The sequence below is a fragment of the Myxine glutinosa genome, chromosome 6 (assembly GCF_964187855.1).
Source record: "Myxine glutinosa chromosome 6, kmMyxGlut1.1, whole genome shotgun sequence".
Lineage (NCBI taxonomy): Eukaryota > Metazoa > Chordata > Myxini > Myxiniformes > Myxinidae > Myxine > Myxine glutinosa.
The window spans coordinates 177,774,681-177,794,837 of NC_136266.1; the positions used below are offsets into that span (position 1 = coordinate 177,774,681).

Below are 20,157 nucleotides of genomic sequence, written 5' to 3' on the forward strand. Positions count from 1 at the left end.
ATAAAACATCTATCTATTAATACTGGCAGATGGGATGCCCGTGTTTAACATTTGTTTGTATTGCCTCCCCCTGCATGTGAAACACCAGGATGATAGTTTGTAGCTGGGTTGGGATTCAAACTCAGGATAGACAGTGAGTGTGTGTTTTTAGTGACCTCTTGTCTGGACTCATGCCAGACTTGGTGCATTCGCTGGTTTGTTTGAACAAGTTGGTTGTGGATTCGTGCATTGACATATGCTCATCTCCCACCACAGACCACTGGTGCCACGGTGCAGGTTGCTGGCGATTTACTTCCAAACTCGACAGAGCGAGCTGTTACCATTTCTGGTGCACCAGATGCCATTGTGCAATGCATGAGGCAAATCTGCATCGTCATGTTGGAGGTGCTTGCACTTTGTCAATAATTACTTTGTGCCTCTCCTTGTGCTTCTGGTCAGAACAAGTCTTTATGCAGACATGTTGAGTTAAAAAATTTTTTTTTTATGTGGGGGTTGGGGGTTAATACGATCTTTAGAGCTGACACTTCAATCCTGGTCTCCGCTTCCTGACTTCTTCACATTCACTGCCATTGGGCTGCAAGGGAACAGATCTTTGCACATACTTGGTATTGGGTTTTTTCCTTAACCCTTACCTTCCCTGCCCCTCCCTCTTCTCCAAATCAATTTTATTTACCTTCCAATGTAAATGGGCAACTGGGCGTGGTCTTGGTCACCCACCCTCTTGTGTGCCCAGCTGACCTCCCCTAGGTGCGTACAAGCAGTTCTTGGCAAATTTACATAATGAAAGGCTAGGGGGACTGCAAGCACGAAGGTGGGATCGTCTCTCTCTCTCCTCAAACTCATCGTCATCATGTGTATCTTGCCTATAACGTCGATAAGCTTGCGAAGAAAGTGAGGGGCTCTTTCCCTTGCCTGGTATGCTTTGTTTTTCTTTTCTTTTTGTTATTCCCACTGTTATTGCATACCTGCCGTTTTCTACTCGCCAACTGTAATTTGTGATATTTGATTCTAATTAAGTCATTCATTGGGAGCCTTCGTTTTTCGCTGGTGTTCACGGTAGCATTAAATGCAATATCCCCGCTGGAGCACGATTGTTGTTGTCTCCCCCTAAATTGCTTTGAACAAGTTGGAAAGCTACAAACCTGCTGTACATTTGAATGGAACGGTCGGTCTCCTTCCATTCCCATTGGATCAATCATCTCATCGTGCCATGCCATTCTTTCCCACACCCCTCCTGCCATTATCTGCTGCATTAACGTCTCCATGCAAGCTCCTTTTGAAGTTTTGCTGTCAAATGCTAATCAAAGCTTACTTTTATTTTGTACAAGTCGGTATTCTAAAAATTGTACCAATGATGCACGTGCAGTGCTCCAAAACACACCATTTTGTTAAAATACAAGCATGCATAATGAGAATTTTTTTTTTTTGATATCCATAGATACTTTGTTATACTTGGCGTGTGTTGGACCAGTGCGAATATCTTGCTTGTACGGCCCACGTAAGCACAGGAGAACAAGCGGAGAAGGGAATTTCTCAGAAAAGGGGGAGAGGGGTGGGATTTCTGTGCCAGCCTCTGCCCCCTTCCGATCCCCTCGTCATTAGAGTTTTGTGCTTGCCTCAACCTGGATCAATTCCGTCAAACCGAAATGACAAGGGTGATGTGATCTCATCGCTGTTCTTGATACATGAGGGTTCTGCCAATGCTGGGTTACTGCTCGTGTATTTACGCGATAATGCGATCCAGTGGGTGGAATTAAAAATATATTAAATTTAGCTTGGGTTTTTTGAAGATTTTAGCCATAATTGGTGGTATAAGGTTAAAATAGGATATTGGGGGTTAAAAAAAACGGCAGGTATGTCATTGCATATTAAAAATATTTATTTGAGTGCCAGCTTACAATTGTTTTCAGAACTTTATGGTTGGTTACCTTTGTGATTACCTTTGTGTTTAATGTTTTTATTTTTAAAGGGTCTGTGATGCTGTTTGTACTTGTGCACAACATGTATAACCCACAGTACAGGGTGTTCCTAAATTATCTCTCCTATTTTTAATGTAAATTAAATATATATATATGAATACCTATTTATTATTCCTGAAAGTTTTCTATTATTCCTAAAACTATAAAATTAATGTTCTCTGCAACCGTTGGTCCAATTGACAGGAAATTTTCATCATCGGAGCACCTTGGCCTGTAGAATATTTTAATGCTAATTATGACATCACAGGTCACGTGGTACGGGGGCCATCTTTGAAACCCCGAAAAACTTTGCACCTCTATCTCCAAAAGTGCTGAACAGAAAAAATTGACCTCTCATTGTAAAGTACTCTCTAAACAGAATAACATGTGAACGATGATGTCATAGGTGCCTCCATTATGACATCATAATTGGACAAGTAAAAATACTTTATCGGATCAGGATGAAATTTCTTGAGCATCATCTCAGTATATATGGATGGAGAAAAAAAATAATGTGAAAGCGCGGGGTTGTATGAAAGCGGGAAGGCGGAAGAAACCGGTCATCACTGGCAGCAGTTATAAAGTGGTAGTTCTAGTTATTATTACCTCCGCCACTGAAAGTGTGGAGGTTATGTATTCACGTTTGTATATCTGTGAGCAGGATATCTGAAAGTTACGGACAGATTCAGAGAAAATTGGTGGACAGGTTGGATGTATGCCAAGGAGGAAATGAATAGATTTTGGTGAAGATCTGGATCCAGATAAGAGAAAATATATTTCAATTTTCTAGTGATTATTCACCATTGCGAGATAGGGGCAAAAACTAATATATAGCATGATATTTCAAAAAGTTGTGGATGGGTTCTGACAAAACTTGTTGGACCAGTGGGTTAGGTGACTGTCTGCATTTAGTTTGAAGAATCCAAATTCATGTCACACCACCTTTAAATGCAGCGTTTATTTGGTATTTGAGTACTTTTAAAGGGGTTTGTGAACCTATAACCTGCATGGACTCTCAAAATGTAGTTTCAAAAACTTATTCTAAGGCCAGTATCTTGTGGTTGTTTGTGTGACCTCTCACTGGATATAAAAAGATTACTGTTTCTTTTTTCTTTTTTTTCTTCAGTCTCCACCGAAAGGTGCAACAATTCCATACCGTCCCAAAACAACCCCTTCTGCCCCTGTCATCTTTGCTGGTGGCCAGGTGAGCATGCTTTCTTGCCTCACTCGTCTCTGTCATCCATACCTGATGATGAGCTGGTCCAAAGAGGCCTTTTGTATTGAATTATCCATGCATTTCTATCCAAGATCGGGGATGGGGATGATGATGATGATTTTTGACGATTCAGCACAACATGTTTTTATGTTTTTTGGTTCTCTGTGTGTGCATGATAAATTTTTGTTAACACTATAACTTAAGAACGGCTGAAGGGATCTAAGTGAAACTTGGTACTTGTGTGTATAATGATGCATAGATGAACTGGTTATATTATGGGGTCAAGAGGTCAGAGGTCCTGTTAGGTTAAAAAAAAAATGTTCCAGCTGAAAAGCTGAAGGGATCCAAGTCAAACTTGGTGGAAATATGGATAATTATGTAATAATGTGGGCGGAGGCATATCGGGTGACGTCAGAGTGCCGGTCTAGTTTTGTTTTTATTTTCAGGCTTACACGATCCAGGGAAATTACGCCATACCAAATCCCGATGTAAGTTTGTGTTCTTGCACAAATGTAAAATCCATTCCATTTCTAGTATCGTGCTTTTCCTTTGCAAAGAATGTCAAGTTTGGTGGCTGAATTAAATGTTGAATGTGTGTGCCATTTCAGCTGACGAAGCTTCACCAGCTTGCGATGCAACACACACCGTATACACCCATGAACCAGGCAGCCTCTGGTTTCAATACCGGTGGGTTATTCCCCTTTTTAGGTCATCTCATCTCGATTCTCTCGAAGAGATGAAGTTATAAAACTGGTTGTGATGTCCGTCCGTCTGTTACCGTTTTGCTATTTTTGCTACTCCTCCCATATAACCCGCCTGATTGTTCCGAAACTTGACACATGAATACAAGACGTTAGCCCCCACAATCACTCGATTTTTCGATTTCCGGGGGAGGAGGAGGAGGAGGGGGGGGGGTGGTGGTGGTGGTGAGCGGCGGTTTCCCCCCCAAAACTTTGGTTCCCAACTTGTTGATTGTTCTGAAACCTGATACAGCCATTTCTATTCTATGTTCTACAGGATCACACGCCTGGTGTTGGCTTAACGGTTAGGGTGCTGGCTTGGGATCCTAGGATCCTGGGTTCGAATCCCTGTCGATCGCTGAATTAACGCCAGGGGGGTTGACTCAGCCTGTCATCCTTCCGAGGTCGGCAAATTGAGTACCAGCTTGCTGGGATGAATGATCATGGTGTGTACCCAGATTTAGAATAGGTACACCGTATCCCTGCGCATCGTAAGAGCGTGACCAAGGGTTGGCGTCAGGAAGGGCATTCGCCCAAAAAAAACATTGCCTCAAACAGAGAACCATGATTGTCATGGGGCCCGCAAGGCTAACCCCTGCTCTCGTGGGGAAAATGGCCTGAAAACGATCATTCATTCATTTTTGTTCTACAGGATCACACTCAGTCTTAGATGTTTTTTATTTTGTATTGGGGCCTCCCACGGGATCAGCGGGCCCCGAAGGGGTCCCCCCCGAAGCAGAGGCCTGAACTACAAACTCAAAAGATGACCATCAGCCTAGTCGGGGCTATTTATATTTTCATTTGAATGCTTGCAGATCGACTCTCTCAAAATGTTTTTTTTGTTTTTGTTTTTTTGTATACTGAATCGAGGCTCGTGAAAGAGCTAACATTAACTTCACAAACAAATCGACCAGACAAACAAAATACACAAAAAGAGGGAGCGGAAGACAAGATGGGGAGAAAAGGGGAAGCACACACACACAACATCCGAGAGCAGGGAGATGTGTGGAAGGGAGAGGGCCCGGGGGGTGGAGGCATGGGAAGGGGGGGGGGGGGGGAGGGAGAAGTATAAAGCACAAGGACACCAAGGACTTCCAGGACAAAAGTTGGTATTTCAAAAAGTGGAATTGGGGTGAAATTAGCGGGGGTAGAAAAGATCAAGGTTTTGGATGGGGGAAGATAAGAGATGGTGGTGAACAGCTGTTTTAAAGACTTGGAGGGTGGAGTGGGATTGAAGAGAGTGAGGGAGTTTGTTCCAGAGGTGGGAGAAAAGAGGAATGAAGGAGTGAAGGTGAGCAGAGAGTCTTGATTTTGGCAGTTTAACCAAAAGAGGGTTGCAGGCAGATCTTGTGCGACCTGTAGGAATATTTGCGGGACAGAGCCCAGAGAGAGCTGGGGGGGCAAGGCCAGAGAGGAGTCGGTAGAAGACGGAAAGACCACCAACCTGCCTGCGGTGAGTGAGTGAGAGGCCCTTGGAGTTAGCTTCATCGCGGGAGATTCCAATGATTCTGAATGCTTTGGTTTCAACAGCGTGAAGGCGAGCTAGGTGTGAGGCAGGAGCACCAGCCCAGAGGGGAGAGCAGTATTCCATTGAGCTGTGGATGAAAGCCTTGTATGTGGTGAGGAGCTCAGGTGTGCCAAGGAAGGACTTCGCACGACGGAGGATGCCCAGTCGGCGACTGGCTTTGGAGGCCAGATTTGAAATGTGGTTTTTCCAGGAAAGATCATGGCAGATAGTGAGACCCAAAAGCTTGAGTGACAGAACTTCTTGGAGAGGATTATTCAGAAAGTGGATGGGAGGGTTGTCCAGTCGGTCTTTTCGGAGAGACATTGTAAGAGTGTGAGATTTGTCAGGATTGAAAGACATGTTCCACTTGTTTGCCCAGTCTGTGATTTTGTCAAGGTCTGCAGAGAGTGAGGAGGCTGCAGACTGTCGATCTGAGGATGAAGAATGGAGCGACAGAGAGTAGAGTCGTCAGCAAAGAGATAGAGAGGATTTTCAAGAGAGTCAGAGAGATCATTGATGAAGACCAGAAAAAGCACAGGGCCCAGAACACTGCCTTGGGGAACTCCAGCCTGAACAGGAAGAGGAGATGAGAGAAACCCATTCAGGGCCACACGTTGACTACGACTAGAGAGGAAGTCCGCCAGCCATGCGTGGAGATTTCCATGGATACCAAAAGAGGAGAGTTTGGTGAGCAGAGCGGGGTGCCAGACCGTATCGAAGGCACGTGATATGTCAAGGGAGACTGCTCTAATTTCCTGTTTGGTATTGAGGACCTCCATCCATTGTTGAGAAAGCAGAAGCAGCGTGTCCAGGTCTGAAACCAAATTGATGATCAGAGATCAAGCCATTGGGGAAGAAAGATTTCATATCTGAAGCAATGATGGATTCCATGACTTTGCTGATAATTGGGAGAAGGCTGATTGGTCTGTAGTTGCAAGGATCTGTTTTTGCACCTTTTTTGTGCAAAGCGGTGATGTTGGCAGATTTCCAAGCAGATGGAAGATGACCTTGAGCAAAAGAGAGGGTGAAGAGAACAGATAGGGGGAGTGAAAGAGCGGAAGAACATGATTTTAGGACCCGTGGGCTGATGCCGTCAGGTCCAGTTGCAGAATCAGAGTCGAGGGTTGACAGAAACTTTTCCACCTTGTCAGGAGGAAAGGACACAGAGTCCAGGAGCAGCTGGGTACGACTGGGTACGGTGGGTACAGAGAGGGATGGGTTTGGGACACAAGATTTAGAGGCAAACACAGAGTTGAGGCATTCAGCTTTTTCACGTGCGGAGTCAGCCGTGTGGCCATTTAAGGTGAGGGAGGGGATGGAGGGGGTACAAACACCAGAAACAGATTTCACCAGACGCCACCAGGATTTGGAAGAGGGAGACAGATAAGAGAGTTCGGTCCTGAGGACGGAGATATATTGTTTCCTGGCTCTCCTGGGGGTGGACACACACTTGTTTCGGGCTTTGTGAAAGGAAATGAGATTTCCTTCCGTTGGATTTGCTTTCCAGGAGACGAAAGCAAGTTGTTTCTGGGCAATAGCCTCACCACAAGATCCGTGTACCATGGACGGGAGGAAGGGTATGACAACTGAAGACGAGAAGGGATAAATCTGTGCATGAGAGAGAGCAATTTACTTTGGAAGAATTCCCAGGATGAGTTGATGTCAGAGGCAGTAGAGATGGGAGACCAGTCCAGATGATTGATGGCTGCTTGAAGACCGTGCCAGTTGGCCTGAGTGAAATGCCAGACTCGTCGACGCTGAGGAGGCTCTCTGAAAATGGTCAGAGAGATGTCCACTTTAACAAGCACATGATCAGAAGAGCCGATTGCAGCAGAAGAAGAGCAGCAGACATTTTCAGGGAAGTTAGTCATAACCAAGTCCAGAAGAGAAGATTCTCCGTTGACTGAGATCCGGGTTGGGAAATTGACAGATTGTGTCAGTCCCAGTGAGTCACAGAAGTCCTTTGCTGAAGAGCCATGGCTGGTGAGAGAGGTACCCACCCCCAGCCAACTGGCATGGTGACAGTTGAAATCACCACATATGAGGAAGAGAGAGTTGGGATGGGTAGATAGAAGTTGGTCCATATTATCAGACAGCGAGATGTAGATGGAGTCATCACTGTTTGGTGGATGGTACAACACGCATATGAACAAAAGGTGGGAGCGAAGGGGAAGCCGTAGCCAAAGGTATTCCTGGGGGTGAGGTGGAGAGAGGGCAGTGCAGGGCGAGTGAGGAAGAGTTTTTTATAAAGATAGCAACCCCACCTCCAGGACGAGGCTCAGGTGTATCATACCGGAGGAGGGAGTAACCTGGGAGAGATACCAAGGAATCGGAGACATCATGAAGGAGGAAGGTTTCTGTTAAGCAGATCACGTCTGGTTTGTCAGAAGCAACCTGTATGGAGAGATCAGTTAAGTTTGAGCGAAGGCCCCGGATGTTTGAGGTCCATACTGTTAAGGAAGAGGAAGGGGGAGCATCGGATACAGAACAGGGGGGGGGGGGGGGGAGCAGTAGGGCAGGATGTGGAAGAGGAGGAAGAGGTAGGGAGAGCTGTTGCAGGTGTGTCAGAGATTACAGAATAGCTTGGAGAAAGGGAAGAATGGGGCGGACAAAAGGTTTGATGGTGTTTGGGTGAGGCACAGTGAGGTGTTATTTGAGGAGGGGGAAGAGTGAGGCAGAAGGTTGAGGAAGGTGAAGGTGAAAGTTGGAAGGGGGAAGAAGCGGGGAGGACGCTTTGAGGAGGAGGGGTGAGAGGGGAGTCTAGGAGGGGAGGAGTGAGGGAGAGTCTCGGAGGGGAGGGGTGTGGGGGGAGTTTAGGAGGGAAGGGGCAGCCGGGGAGATTTGAAAGGGATGGGTGTTTGGGAAGATTTGGGGGGGAGGGGCAAGGGGGAAGATTTGACAGAGATGGGTGATGGGGAAGATTTGGAGGGGAGGGGTGTGATTGGATTTTGAAAAGTGTGTGATTTATGGGAAACGAACATTTATTGCAAAATGAGTTTCTTGAGACATTCGATCAACTGGACCTGATGGTGATGGGATCGAAATGTATTTGGTATGAGGGAAGGGGGCCACAGCACAACAAACAATCCCATGATGAACGGAATAAATGAGGATGGCGACGACTGTGGAACTTGAAGTTTTGGCTCTATTTTGACTGGGCTGACAAGAATACAAGTTGCAAGTTAATTTAAACGCTGCAAGACATTGATATTTGGAGATTGGTAACGACGCGTGGGCTTATGATTATAATTTTGCCACAATGCGTTTAAGGCCACTCGAGGTTGGGACTACACAAAGGAAAGTATAGATATTAGACAGAGAGGAGGAATTTATTGACATTTCTCTTGAATTGAGGTAGTTTAGGATAGAGGGGAAAGCAGGATGCAGGTAAACTGTTCTTGAGTGATGTCGTGGTGGGGGGGGGGGGGGGGGGGGGTTGTAGAAGAATACTTCATAGTCGTACCCTTTGGGACAGATGCAGTGCATGGATGGGAAGAAACTGCGAAATGTGTCGAGCAACAAAGTATGATCAGGTGGAACAACCTTTGATTAGACCCTCGGTGTACATTCCGTGGTAATATCTGCAGAAAGTGCTCAAGGAATCAACAGAGCGGCAGACAGAGAGAGGTTCCAGGGTTGATACCAACTCCTGTCCCACCAGAATGGCAGCACTTCGCTGGATTCTGTGAAGAAGACATAGGTGGCATGTTTTATGTCAGGTCAGTCTCTTGACTGCCACTGGTAACATGTGACCCAGTGCTACCTGCCGCATGGTCGAGTAGTCGGCGACTAAACTGTCTACCCTCACTGACTTGCCAGTGTTGAGGATGACTGTGCACCCTGCAGGACTAAAAACAACACCTGGCAAAGCGCGGGTGAGCTCCCTTCAGGAGGCAACGGCCATCCAGTATGGAGATGTTGTCCCCTAAAAAGCTCCCATCTGGTTAGACCGTTTTTTTTTTCGGTCGTAGTTCTGACTTACGAGCGTTAAAGTGGTGGTGCCCGGAACCATCTTACACTCTCAGGATTTCTGGTCTTACTTTCTCTCACTCAAACTATAGCTACCGGGCTAGCTTCATTCTCTTTCTTACAAATGAACATCAAACCCTTTTCTTACTCCTTTTCACTCCTCACCCTTTACATTCTCTCTTTTATTTCTCTTTATGCAGCTCTTTTATTGAAGGCCTGGCCGCAATGAGGAATTTGTAGTCCGAGGCTGGAGCCTTCAACAGAAAAGGGCAGGAGCACCAGCCCAAATATGGCAATGATACTCCATGACAGGACGTACAGTGGCCTTGTATAGATGGAGCATAGCAGCTTGGGAAAGGTGTCGCCGAGCATGAAATAAGCAGCCAAGGCACTGGGGGGCTCTTTGAGCTATACCAGAGATGTACTTTTCCCAGCTGAGGTTTGAACTGATATCTAATCCAAGCGGACGGATAACATGGAGTTCCTGCAAAGGTGAAGAATCCATAGAAAGGGTTGGAAAACAAGGTGATCTTGACCTGGACAAAGCTTTTTTGGTTGAAAGTAACAAGCCAGTATTTTCCCCAGTTCATCACACTCTCTATGTCCTGATTGAGAGTGGTACTAGCCTGGTCACAGGTATGAGGAGACAAGGTTCCTGTGTAGGTGGTATACAGTGTTGTCATCTGTGGAAATACTTAATTGAGAAAGAATCCAATCAGGAAGAACATTGATTTATAACAAGAACAATATTGGACCCAAACAGAACCCTGAGGAACACCAGCATTCATATTAGGGACAGATGACAACTGTCCCTCGTACCACAACGATTTGACGATTTGCAAGGGAGTCAGATTGTATTGAGCAATTTTCCAGAAATGCCATATGAGTTTAGCTTATGGGTAAGGTGCTTGTGCCACACTTTGTCAAAATCCTTTGAGATGTAGAGAGCAACAACCTTTGTTGTTGTCTACATGTGGAGAGCTTCTCCACGATGATCCAAAGCCCTGTTCACATGTTCAGTGATTTGGGATAGAACATCAACAGTAGACCTTGACTGTCGAAAGCCAAACTGAACGTCAGTTAGGAGGTTGTGGGTTTTCAGATGAGTCATGAGTTGTTTTATCAAGGAATTTTGGGAAGGGTGTGTGGTGGTTTAATGGGTTTCTGAACGCACTGCGTATTCACTTCTTCCCATGTTTGTGTTGCAGGTGCTGATGCGAGCAACCAAATAAGCACTCATGAGATCAGTATTCCAAACGATGTGAGTGCCTTGCTGTCGAGTATTCGTCAACATGCACGATTTCCATACATTTGAATGTGTCGCGCATTATCATTGCTTCTGGTGAAGTGCGAAAATGCCATTTGTTGCAGTTGATTGGATCAATCATAGGAAAGCAAGGAAGCAAGATTAATGAGATAAGACAGATGTCCGGGGCCCAGATAAAGATCGGTGGTCCGACTGAGGGTTCGACTGACCGTCAGGTCACCATTACCGGCTCACCTGCAAACATCAGCTTGGCTCAATACCTGATCAATGCCAGGTGAGGGCAGCTTGTATCTCTTTATTATTTCTCAGATGGTGGCTTGAATGCCAGGGCAAGGGTGGTGTTTGACGAGCACTAAACCGTACTCGTTGTTAATTTGGGGGGAAGGGATGGGGATGGGTGTCCTGGCCGGCCTTAAAGGTGTGTAGTGAAAATGACTTGAAGAAACAGTGCGCGTGAGTGGGTGAGTGAGTTTTTTTTTTCTGTTTTGTGTGCCAGCGTGCACGCTTGGAGCCAAGGCGTACAACTCCACCACACAAGTGTGTCCCTGTGTTTTTGCCCACAGCCTAAAGTCATGCCCCTTGACTGCTTCACTGCAGAGCGATCTGCTCATGACCTTATCTCAGCCCTCAACCCCATCCTTGGCGGCGCTGCTCTCAGCATCTGCCTCTCCCCTTCCCGTTACCTCATCCCCTGCTCTGGCGACCGCCAACCCGTCCCTATTGACCCAGACCCTAGTCCCTCTTGCCGTGCCTGCCGGGGAAGTGCTCGGTGTCCCTGATGCTCTCTCCGTGGAGGGCCTGGGGAAAGCTAGCTCGTCTATCTCTCTCAAGTCTGAGCGGCACAGGCCGTATTGAGGCCTGCTGTTTATACTTTTTTTTTTTCTTTCTTTTTTAGTCCCACACCCTTTTCGTTTTTTTCTTTCCTTTTGGATAAGTTGGTCTCTGCTTTGATGTGAACATTGCGGTACAGCCTTGATCATTGTAGTTGACACGAGAGCAGACATTTTCACCTGATTGTTTGCCTTTTGCTATGTTTTACCAATTGAATGCCATTTTTGAGATTCGTTGGAGGTCGGTATGAGTACACTGAGACGTTTTCCTGAAAGCAGAAAATGCATTGCTTTTTAAAGTGGCTTTTCTTTTGGGATTGCTTTGTAAGCTGCTGTAGTGTGGTGTGTTCCCTGCCGTGGAGCGGAGGTCCCACCATTCAGAAGCCTTTGGTTTTCTCTTGCAGACTGACTTCGGAAGTATCGGGTATGGCGAGTATGTGAGTGCTGGAAAGCGCCGAACCTAGTTAAGATCTCTCCGTAATGCATCCCTGCGTTGTCCTTCAAGAACAAACACGAGCGTATAGATATTTTACCGTAGTATGATATTCCCTTTATTTTATTTTTATTTTGTTATTTTTTTTTCATTTTTTATTTTATTTGTAAGCAGCACTAAATGGAGATGTGTGCAGATTGTGCATACTTTGATTATGAATTCGAGCTTGTGCTGCTTAGTGTTTGTGTAGGCCTTTCCTGACCCTTATCCTCTTTAATCAATTCTCTAGTTATGCCTGTTTCACCTTGTACCTTGGTGTGGACACTTCCAATAAATATGGACAGCTATGTGTGTTTCTCCACTGTCCCTTTCCTCTTGCTGTTTTTTTAATTTTTTTTTTAAAATTGGTGCTTTACCTGCATTTCAGCCTCGGAGGACGTAACCACATTGCCTTTTGCCAAAATATAGTCGCCCGAGTCACCCACCTTGACCGAACGCGTGCAGATTTGGTTACAATTGGGTGTTTTTCATCGTTTAATTGCAGTGCAATGCTGGTCATTGATCACCTACCATTGGTACCTTCTTGATCAGGTAAAATGCAACAGATCACAAGCTCCTTGCATGTGCTGATAATAAAAAACAAAAACGAGGAAGGAAATATCTGCAATTGCTTCTTAGCCCAACTGGTTCAACTCGCTTTCCACAATTTGAGCACGTGCTGAAGAGATATTTTGGCTCAACTCATTTGTCTCCATTCTTGAAGAGATTAATTTATAAAGTGGGTCGTGATGTCTGTCAGTTACCTTTTTGCTACCCTTCCCTTGAAGCGCAGCGGGTTGTTCTGAAACTTGACAGATGGATACAAGACTGCCCTCACAATCGCTCAGGTTTTGATATCAGATTATGGGGACTTCTGGCGGGGGGGGGGGGGGGGGGGGGGAAGGTTACCCCCTCTGAAATTTCTGCTCCATACTCGTCCCTTATTTACCAACCAATTGCTTTGAAACCCCATTCACCCCTTCTACTCGATGGTCCGCACAACTTACCAGGCTTCGATGTTTGTTTTTGTGTACCATGGGAGTCCTTTGTGGTGAAGGGCATACACCAGCATGTTGAGGGATAAAATACAGGAATGAGAGGTAAGAGGAGTGCTTGGATTCCATTGTGTCAAGCTGAGCTAGGAGTGTAGCCTGGGCATCAGCCCAGAGGGGAGAGCATTACTCCAAGCTGCAGATGAAGGGTCTTGTACATGGATAAGAGTTCAGATGTTCGAAGTACGGACTTTGTATGATGCAGGATTCCCAGTCAGTAACTGGCTTTGGAAACCAACATGGAAATGTTGTTTCTCCAAGAATATCATGGCTGCCAATGAGACCTAAAAATTAGACTGACTGAAATTCTTCAAGATATTTACTAAGAAAGTAGATGGGCTTGCCAGAGAGAGGAAGAGATAGGCCTGCAACTCAGAGGAAAAACTTCTATACCTTCTCAGGTGCAAAAGACAGAGGCCAGGAGCAGTTGGGTGTGACTGTGTATGGTGGATACAGAGAGTGAGGGGTTGGGGGACAAAGGATTGGAAGCAAACACAGCTTTGATGGATTTGGTCTTGTCAATAGAGTCTGATGTGGTGCCATTGGAAGAGATGGAGGGGGAGCATACACGAAATAGAGTTAACAAGGCACCGCCAGCGTTTGGAGGAGAGACAAGTTTGGAAGTTCAATCTTGAAGGTTTTTGAATGATCCGAGATTGCTTTCCAGGAAGAGAATGCAAGTTGTTTCAGAGCAACTGCTTCCCTACAAGATTCGGTGTACCATGGGTATCATCATGAAAACTGGATTGCTCAAGCACTTAATGAGGAAACTTTTGGCCAATTTTGGTAGCTCTATGTATTTGATTGATCTATATTTGATCTATCCATAAGTATTTGATTGATCCAGTCAAAGCCATAAGTATCTGATTGACCATCTGCCATAAACGTTCACCCAAGCTAACGATAACCATGACCCCCACACCCCCCCCCCCCTCATCAACCACCATCCCACAATACCCACCACCATCCCACACCCCTCCCCCTCATCAACCATCATCCCACAAAACCCACCACCACCCCAAATATATCTATCTATATATTTGAGTACCAGTTCACTGGTAATTCCTTGTTTGTCGTTAAAGGCGGCAAAAAAAGGGTTGGCGTCAGGAAGGGCATCCGGCCGTAAAACATTGCTTCAAAAAAGGGGACCAAAAAACAACAACGACCACGGTTCCTGAAAAAGGCCAACCCCCGCTTTGCGGGGAAAAATGGCCTCTAAAGGTGGTTATTTTATTATATATGTACAATGTCGGGTGATTGAGAAGCCAAAGTGAAAGCGATTTTTGGCTCAAATAAAGTAAAATATCTCCATTTTGTACCGCCAACCCAAGGTTTCGGGAAATGAATTGTCCTAGAAAGTTATTAGTACCCGAACAATCGAAATAAATCAAAATGAATAAAATAATTTATTTGATGAATCTCCAATACCATCATTTTAGCCGCTTGCCGCTCGAAACCGAAAATCCCTGAAAACGAACTTGGCCTGGAGGTGTTGCCCAAACTTATTTTGTCACCCATGTTTGTCTGTGACAAGATATCTCAAAAAGTTGTGGACGGATTCGGACGAAATTTGGCAGAGAGGTGTAGCATATGAGACAAGGACGAAATGATTCGATTTTATAATAATATAATAATTGAGTCTTATATAGCCCGATCAAGCAGAGTTAACGACCCTCATGGCGTTTTACATTATCATTCGATCGCACACACAAACATACACACCTTCACTCTTGCCCTATTCCTCTCCCTCCCCATTCAAAACCCACAGATGTGTACTCCCCATCCTCCCCTCCCTCCCCCGCACATGTACACAGACATACTCTCGATCTCTGTCCCACCTCAAACCAAAGGGAAAACAGGACTTAGACATTGAAAGACTTGTGTAACAGATAGGTTTTGAGGGAGGTTTTAAAGGCAGGAAGAGAGTCAACATGTCGAACAGAGGAAGGCAAGTCATTCCAGAGCAGAGGTGCAGCAAAGGAAAAGGATTTCTCGCCAAACGACTTGGTGCTGGTGCGCGGCGGCTCTAACGTCATAGAGTCGTCGCTTGAACGAAGCCGTCGCCGAGGTTCATGGAGAGTGAGCAAATCAGAGAGATAGTGAGGTCCCGCTCCACACAATGATTTATAACATAGTGTGCAAATTTTGTATTGCACACGAGCAGAGACAGGCAGCCAGTGTAAAGATTCAAGAAGCGGAGTAACATGGTCAGACTTCTTCGCCTTACAGACAAGACGAGCGGCAGAGTTTTGAACCTTTTGTAACTTATCCAAGAGAAACTGAGGGCAGCCAGCACACAAAGAATTACAATAGTCTAGCCTTGAGAGGACAAGGGCACAGACAGACCAGAGTCAGAGCAGCTTGAGGAGTAAGAAAGTGGCGAATGGATGCGATCTTTCGCAGCTGAAAGTATGCTGATTTGCAAGTTTGAAGTACTTGCTTGGAAAATGTCATGTTACAGTCGAAAACCACACCAAGGTTCTTGGCCGACGAAACAAAGTTTACATCGGTTTCACCAACATGAATAGTGGTAGGAAGTGAACATTGTAGAGGACATCTGTGCGATCTTACAATCATAGACTCTGTTTTAGCATCGTTCAGCTGAAGTTTGTTTTGGGTCATCCACGCCTTCACGTCGGCAATACAGCCTTCTAACACTTCAACAGTGGGCACGATTTGTTGAATCGTGCTTCCTTTGTACAGCTGATTGTCGTCTGCAAAGGCGCGGTGATCAACTGAATGTCTGGCAACAAGATCAAATAGAGGCTGAGTGTACAAAAGAAAGAGGATAGGTCCCAGGACTGAGCCCTGGGGAACGCCAAAGGAAAGCGGAGAAGGGGCTGATTTCTGGCCATTGACAACAACTGTTTGCACTCTATCAGTAAGATAGGACATCAGCCAAGAAAGTGGAGTACCAGTTATACCAAATGTGATTTCAAGACGACGAATTAAGACACTATGGTCAATCGTGTCAAAGGCGGCAGGCAAGTCTAGAAGAGCAAGAACGGAAACCTTACAATAGTCACAAATAGCCAAGGGTCACATTTTGGTGAAGATTCGGATCCCGGTACTAGAATTTTAAAGTGATTATTCAACATTGGCAGATAGGGCTAAAACGATACATAGCAGGATATTTCAAAAAGTTATGAACGGGTTTGGACAAAACTTTGTGGACAGGTTCTGTGTGTGATGAAGAATTGGTTCAATTTTGGTGAAGATCTGAATATGGATTCGGATATGAGAATTAATTTTTAAGTGATTCTTCACCATTGAGACATTGGGTGAAAAGAGAGATGTATAACATGGTGTTTAAAAAAAAGTTATGGACGAGTTGGTTCGGTGACCAGAACAAGCCGATGAGATTTTGGTTCAGGTCCAAATCCAAATCCGGCCTATCGGTGGGATACAAAACGTAAACTGTTCAGGCTGACGGAGGTATACACTCTACCAAGTGCTGTTCTAGTTTTGATGTTTGCTGATAAATACATGCCCCTCGCTACTGTAACTTGGTGTTCCAATCAAATGTCTGCCTGAATTTCTATCAATCCATTGCTTTGCGATTATGAACATTGCATTGTCCATTTAATAATCTGCTTTAAATTATCATCTTTTGACACATTTAAGATGGTATCTGTATACTGTATAGTAAAGCATTGATCAATAAGATAGAAAAATACTATTTCTAATGATCCACGGTTGGCGGAAGAGCTTCTGTATGTCACAAGGTGTACATTATTCAGTAATCAACACGGCATAGAAGATGTGAACTTGGAATCCCAACCTCCTTGGGCCACCTCTACTCCGATGGGAAGAAGAACCTGATGGCTGCCAAGAGAAAAAAACGAGCACCAAGGAGATTAAGGAAGATTGTGCAGTCCTGTACTAGCAAAGATCCTGCCTTTCGAGATTGGTTAACTCTCCCACCTTTATGATTTTCTAGGAATATTTACCCTTCAGCTGTTGATGGATTTAATAAACAAGCTGATAGTCGAACAACGACTTAGCCGGGCTTGGGTCTGCTGAGTGGAGGATCTGCTGTCCCCCTGTCATGTGACCAGATCCTCAGCTCTGAGTGATAGACACTTGGGAGGGGCATATATACAACGGATGGACAGACAAATGCTGTCCCAGACGGTTTCAGAAATAGAGGTGCAATTTTTTTGGGATTTTCCAATATGGCGCCTGCACCATGTGACCTATGGCATCATAATTATTTTAAAATCTGTAGGAGGTGCTCCGATGGTGAAAATTTAGTGTCAATCAGACCAATGGTTGCAGAGAAAACTCATTCTAAAGGGAATAAACCAGCAAAATGCCAGCGAAAGGGACATACAGACAAATGGCAGACAGCATTGCCCCACGGGCAACGCTGTAAAAAGACGTACTTCACCCACATTCCGCTCTATTCACCCAATCATTTGCTTGAGGTCATCTTCCATCTGCTTGGAAGTCAGCTCACATCATCTTCATCATCCTTCAACAACAACAACATGCATTTTAAAGGCCATTTTCCCTGCTAGAGCAGGGGTTAGCCTTGCGGTCCCCATGACAATCTTCTCCATTTTGCCCTATTTTCTGCATCTCTCCTTGTTAACCCCCTTTCCCGCATTTCTTCTTCCACCATCTTTAGCCAAGTCTTTCTCGGTCTTCCCCGTCTTCTACTTCCTTCTACATTCATTTCCATCACTTCTCAACCAGTCACTTTCATCCTTCCTCAACACATGACCAAACCATCTCAACCTGTTCCTCTTCACAGCATGAATCACAGGCTCTATTCCCATCATCTTTCGCAATTCATCATTTGTCTTCCTCTCTCTCAACGATACTCCGCACATCCGTCGAACCATTCGCATTTCCACCCTTTCCAACCTTCGTTGCTGCTCTACGTTCATTACCCATGTCTCGCTCCCATAAATCATAACACTTCTCACACATGCAGCATCCACCTTTCCCTTCAGCTTCAACGACACTACCCTCATCAGCACGCCACTCAATTCCCGAAACTTCTTCCATGCACATCTCACTCGAGCAACCGTTGCCGAGTCTGATCCACCTTCTCCATTCAGCATGTCTCCGAGGTAGCAAAATGTTTTCACACCTTCCAGCTTCACGCCGTCTCCAAGATCCAACTCAACATTTCCTCCATCTGCAGCTCCCTCTGTGCACACCGTACATTTGAATGTAGCTGCCACACTGGTTAATGACCCTCTCAGACCACTACATTTTTGATGAACCCACTCAGCGTACATTGTACACTGAATGGAGTTCACTCCGACACCCTTTCTACACACAGCACAGGGCCACTTCCCAGTTCTTTCCACCTCACCACATGCTTTACCACTTGCCATCACCTTCGTCTTTCCGATATTCACCTTCAGACCTTTTGTCTCCATACATTCCTTCCACGTGTTCATCTTTTCCTTCAGTCCATCCATACTTTCTGCAATCAACACCAGATCATCTGCATACAACAACTCCCACGGTAAACCCTCCTTTACGTTCTGAGCCAGCACCTCCATCACAGCTACAAATAGTAGTGGACTTAGTACCGACCCCTGATGCACTCCCACCTTCACCTCAAACTCACCACTGTTCCCGTCCTTCGTTCTTACAGCTGTGCACGCTCTTTTGTACATTGCCATCACTACTCTGATCAACCATTCCTCCACTCCTAACTTCCTCAATGCCCATGTCAATACTTTGCGTGGAACCCGATCGAATGCTTTCTCCAGATCAACAAACCCAAGAAACAACTTCTTCCTCTTCTCCATGTACTTCTCCTGCAACTGCCTCACAATAAAAATCACGTCTGTCGTTCCTCTTCCTGGCATAAATCCAAACTGCATTTCGTCGATCTTCACTTTCTTCCTTATCCTCCTCTCCAACACCCTTTCCAATACCTTCATTCCATGCTCCAATAACTTTATCGCTCGGTACGAGCCATACTCCAGAGGGTCACCTTTCCCTTTGTATAGAGGGACGAGGGTACTCAGTTCCCAATCCACTGGAATGCAGCCTTCTTTCACCACCAGATTACAGATCTCTGTCATTCTCTTCACACCCCAACTTCCTGCTGCCTTCAACATATCTCCCACAACTCCCGTCGGCCCTCCCGCTTTTCTACCCTTCATTGCTTTTATCGCTTTTTATCCCTGGTGTTGGGCTAGCGGCTAGGGTGCCGGTTTAGGATCCTAGGATCCTGGGTTCGAATCTCGGTCGATCGCCGAATTAATGCCAGGGGGGTTGACTCAGCCTGTCATCCTTCCGAGGTCGGCTAATTGAGTACCAGTTCACTGGTAATTCCCTGTTTGTCGTTGAAGGCGGCAAAAGGGTTGGCGTCAGGAAGGGCATCCGGCCGTAAAACATTGCTTCAAAAAGGGGACCAAAAAAACAACAACTACCACGGTCCCCGAAAAGGCCAACCCCCGCTTTGCGGGGAAAAATGGCCTCTAAACGGTGGTTTTTTTTTATTGCTTTTATCGCTTCTTCAACTTCCTTCTCAGTTATCTTCTCTGCCGGTCCTAAAACTGGGTTACTCTCTATGTTGCCATCCCATTCATTCTCTGTATTCAACAGCATTTCCATATATCTTTTCCATCTTCCTTTAATTCCATCTGGGTCGACAATGATTTGTCCCACTTCATCCTTCAAGCAACTCACCCCCATCACATCACACCTCTCTTTCGCTATCTGCTTTGCAATCCTGAATACTGCTTTCTGACCCTCTTCCGAATCCAAGCGTTCTCCGAACATTTTCCTACATGCGTCCTGCGCCTTTGCTACGTCTTTCTTTGCAGCCTTCCTGGCTGCCTTATAACTTTCATGCTCTGCTGTTTCTGCTCCCGTGCCCTTCGCCTTCCACCACTCCTTGAACTTCTTCCTCTTCTCATCAATCCTCTTTCCAACTTCATCATCCCACCACCATGTTTCCGAGTGCCTCGGTGGTCCTTTTGTCCATCCACATACCTCACCAACGGCTCCCAACAGACTAGCTTTCATTGACGTCCAACCACTTTCAAGCTCAACCTCGTCATCCTTCGTTGCTGCATTAATATGGCACAGACAAAAATCACTTGTGCTTCACTCAGAAGTGCCGTGTTGGATGCTTTGGTTTGAACTTCTACTTAAAATGAGTGAAATGAAACA

The 20,157-nt window shown here is 45.5% G+C and overlaps 1 protein-coding gene across 14 annotated transcripts in view; it reads left to right on the plus strand.

Annotated features, from left to right (window-relative positions):
* Positions 1 to 12,267, plus strand: part of LOC137428981 (poly(rC)-binding protein 3) — a 28,060-nt gene extending 15,793 nt beyond the window's left edge. For 4 of the 14 annotated variants that reach the window (XM_078780897.1, XM_068118924.2, XM_078780898.1 and 1 more), the window contains 7 exons: positions 256 to 384; positions 3,085 to 3,162; positions 3,621 to 3,662; positions 3,783 to 3,861; positions 10,599 to 10,651; positions 10,762 to 10,931; positions 11,892 to 12,267. In XM_078780897.1, coding sequence (XP_078637023.1) covers positions 256 to 384; positions 3,085 to 3,162; positions 3,621 to 3,662; positions 3,783 to 3,861; positions 10,599 to 10,651; positions 10,762 to 10,931; positions 11,892 to 11,928 — 588 coding nt within the window. In that variant the 3' untranslated portion in view covers positions 11,929 to 12,267. Of the gene's footprint in view, positions 1 to 255; positions 385 to 3,084; positions 3,163 to 3,620; positions 3,663 to 3,782; positions 3,862 to 10,598; positions 10,652 to 10,761; positions 10,936 to 11,220 lie in introns of those variants that run through there. The other 10 variants (XM_068118922.2, XM_068118921.2, XM_078780894.1 and 7 more) reach the window with 4 other exon arrangements.
* The last annotated feature ends 7,890 nt before the right edge of the window (positions 12,268 to 20,157 follow it).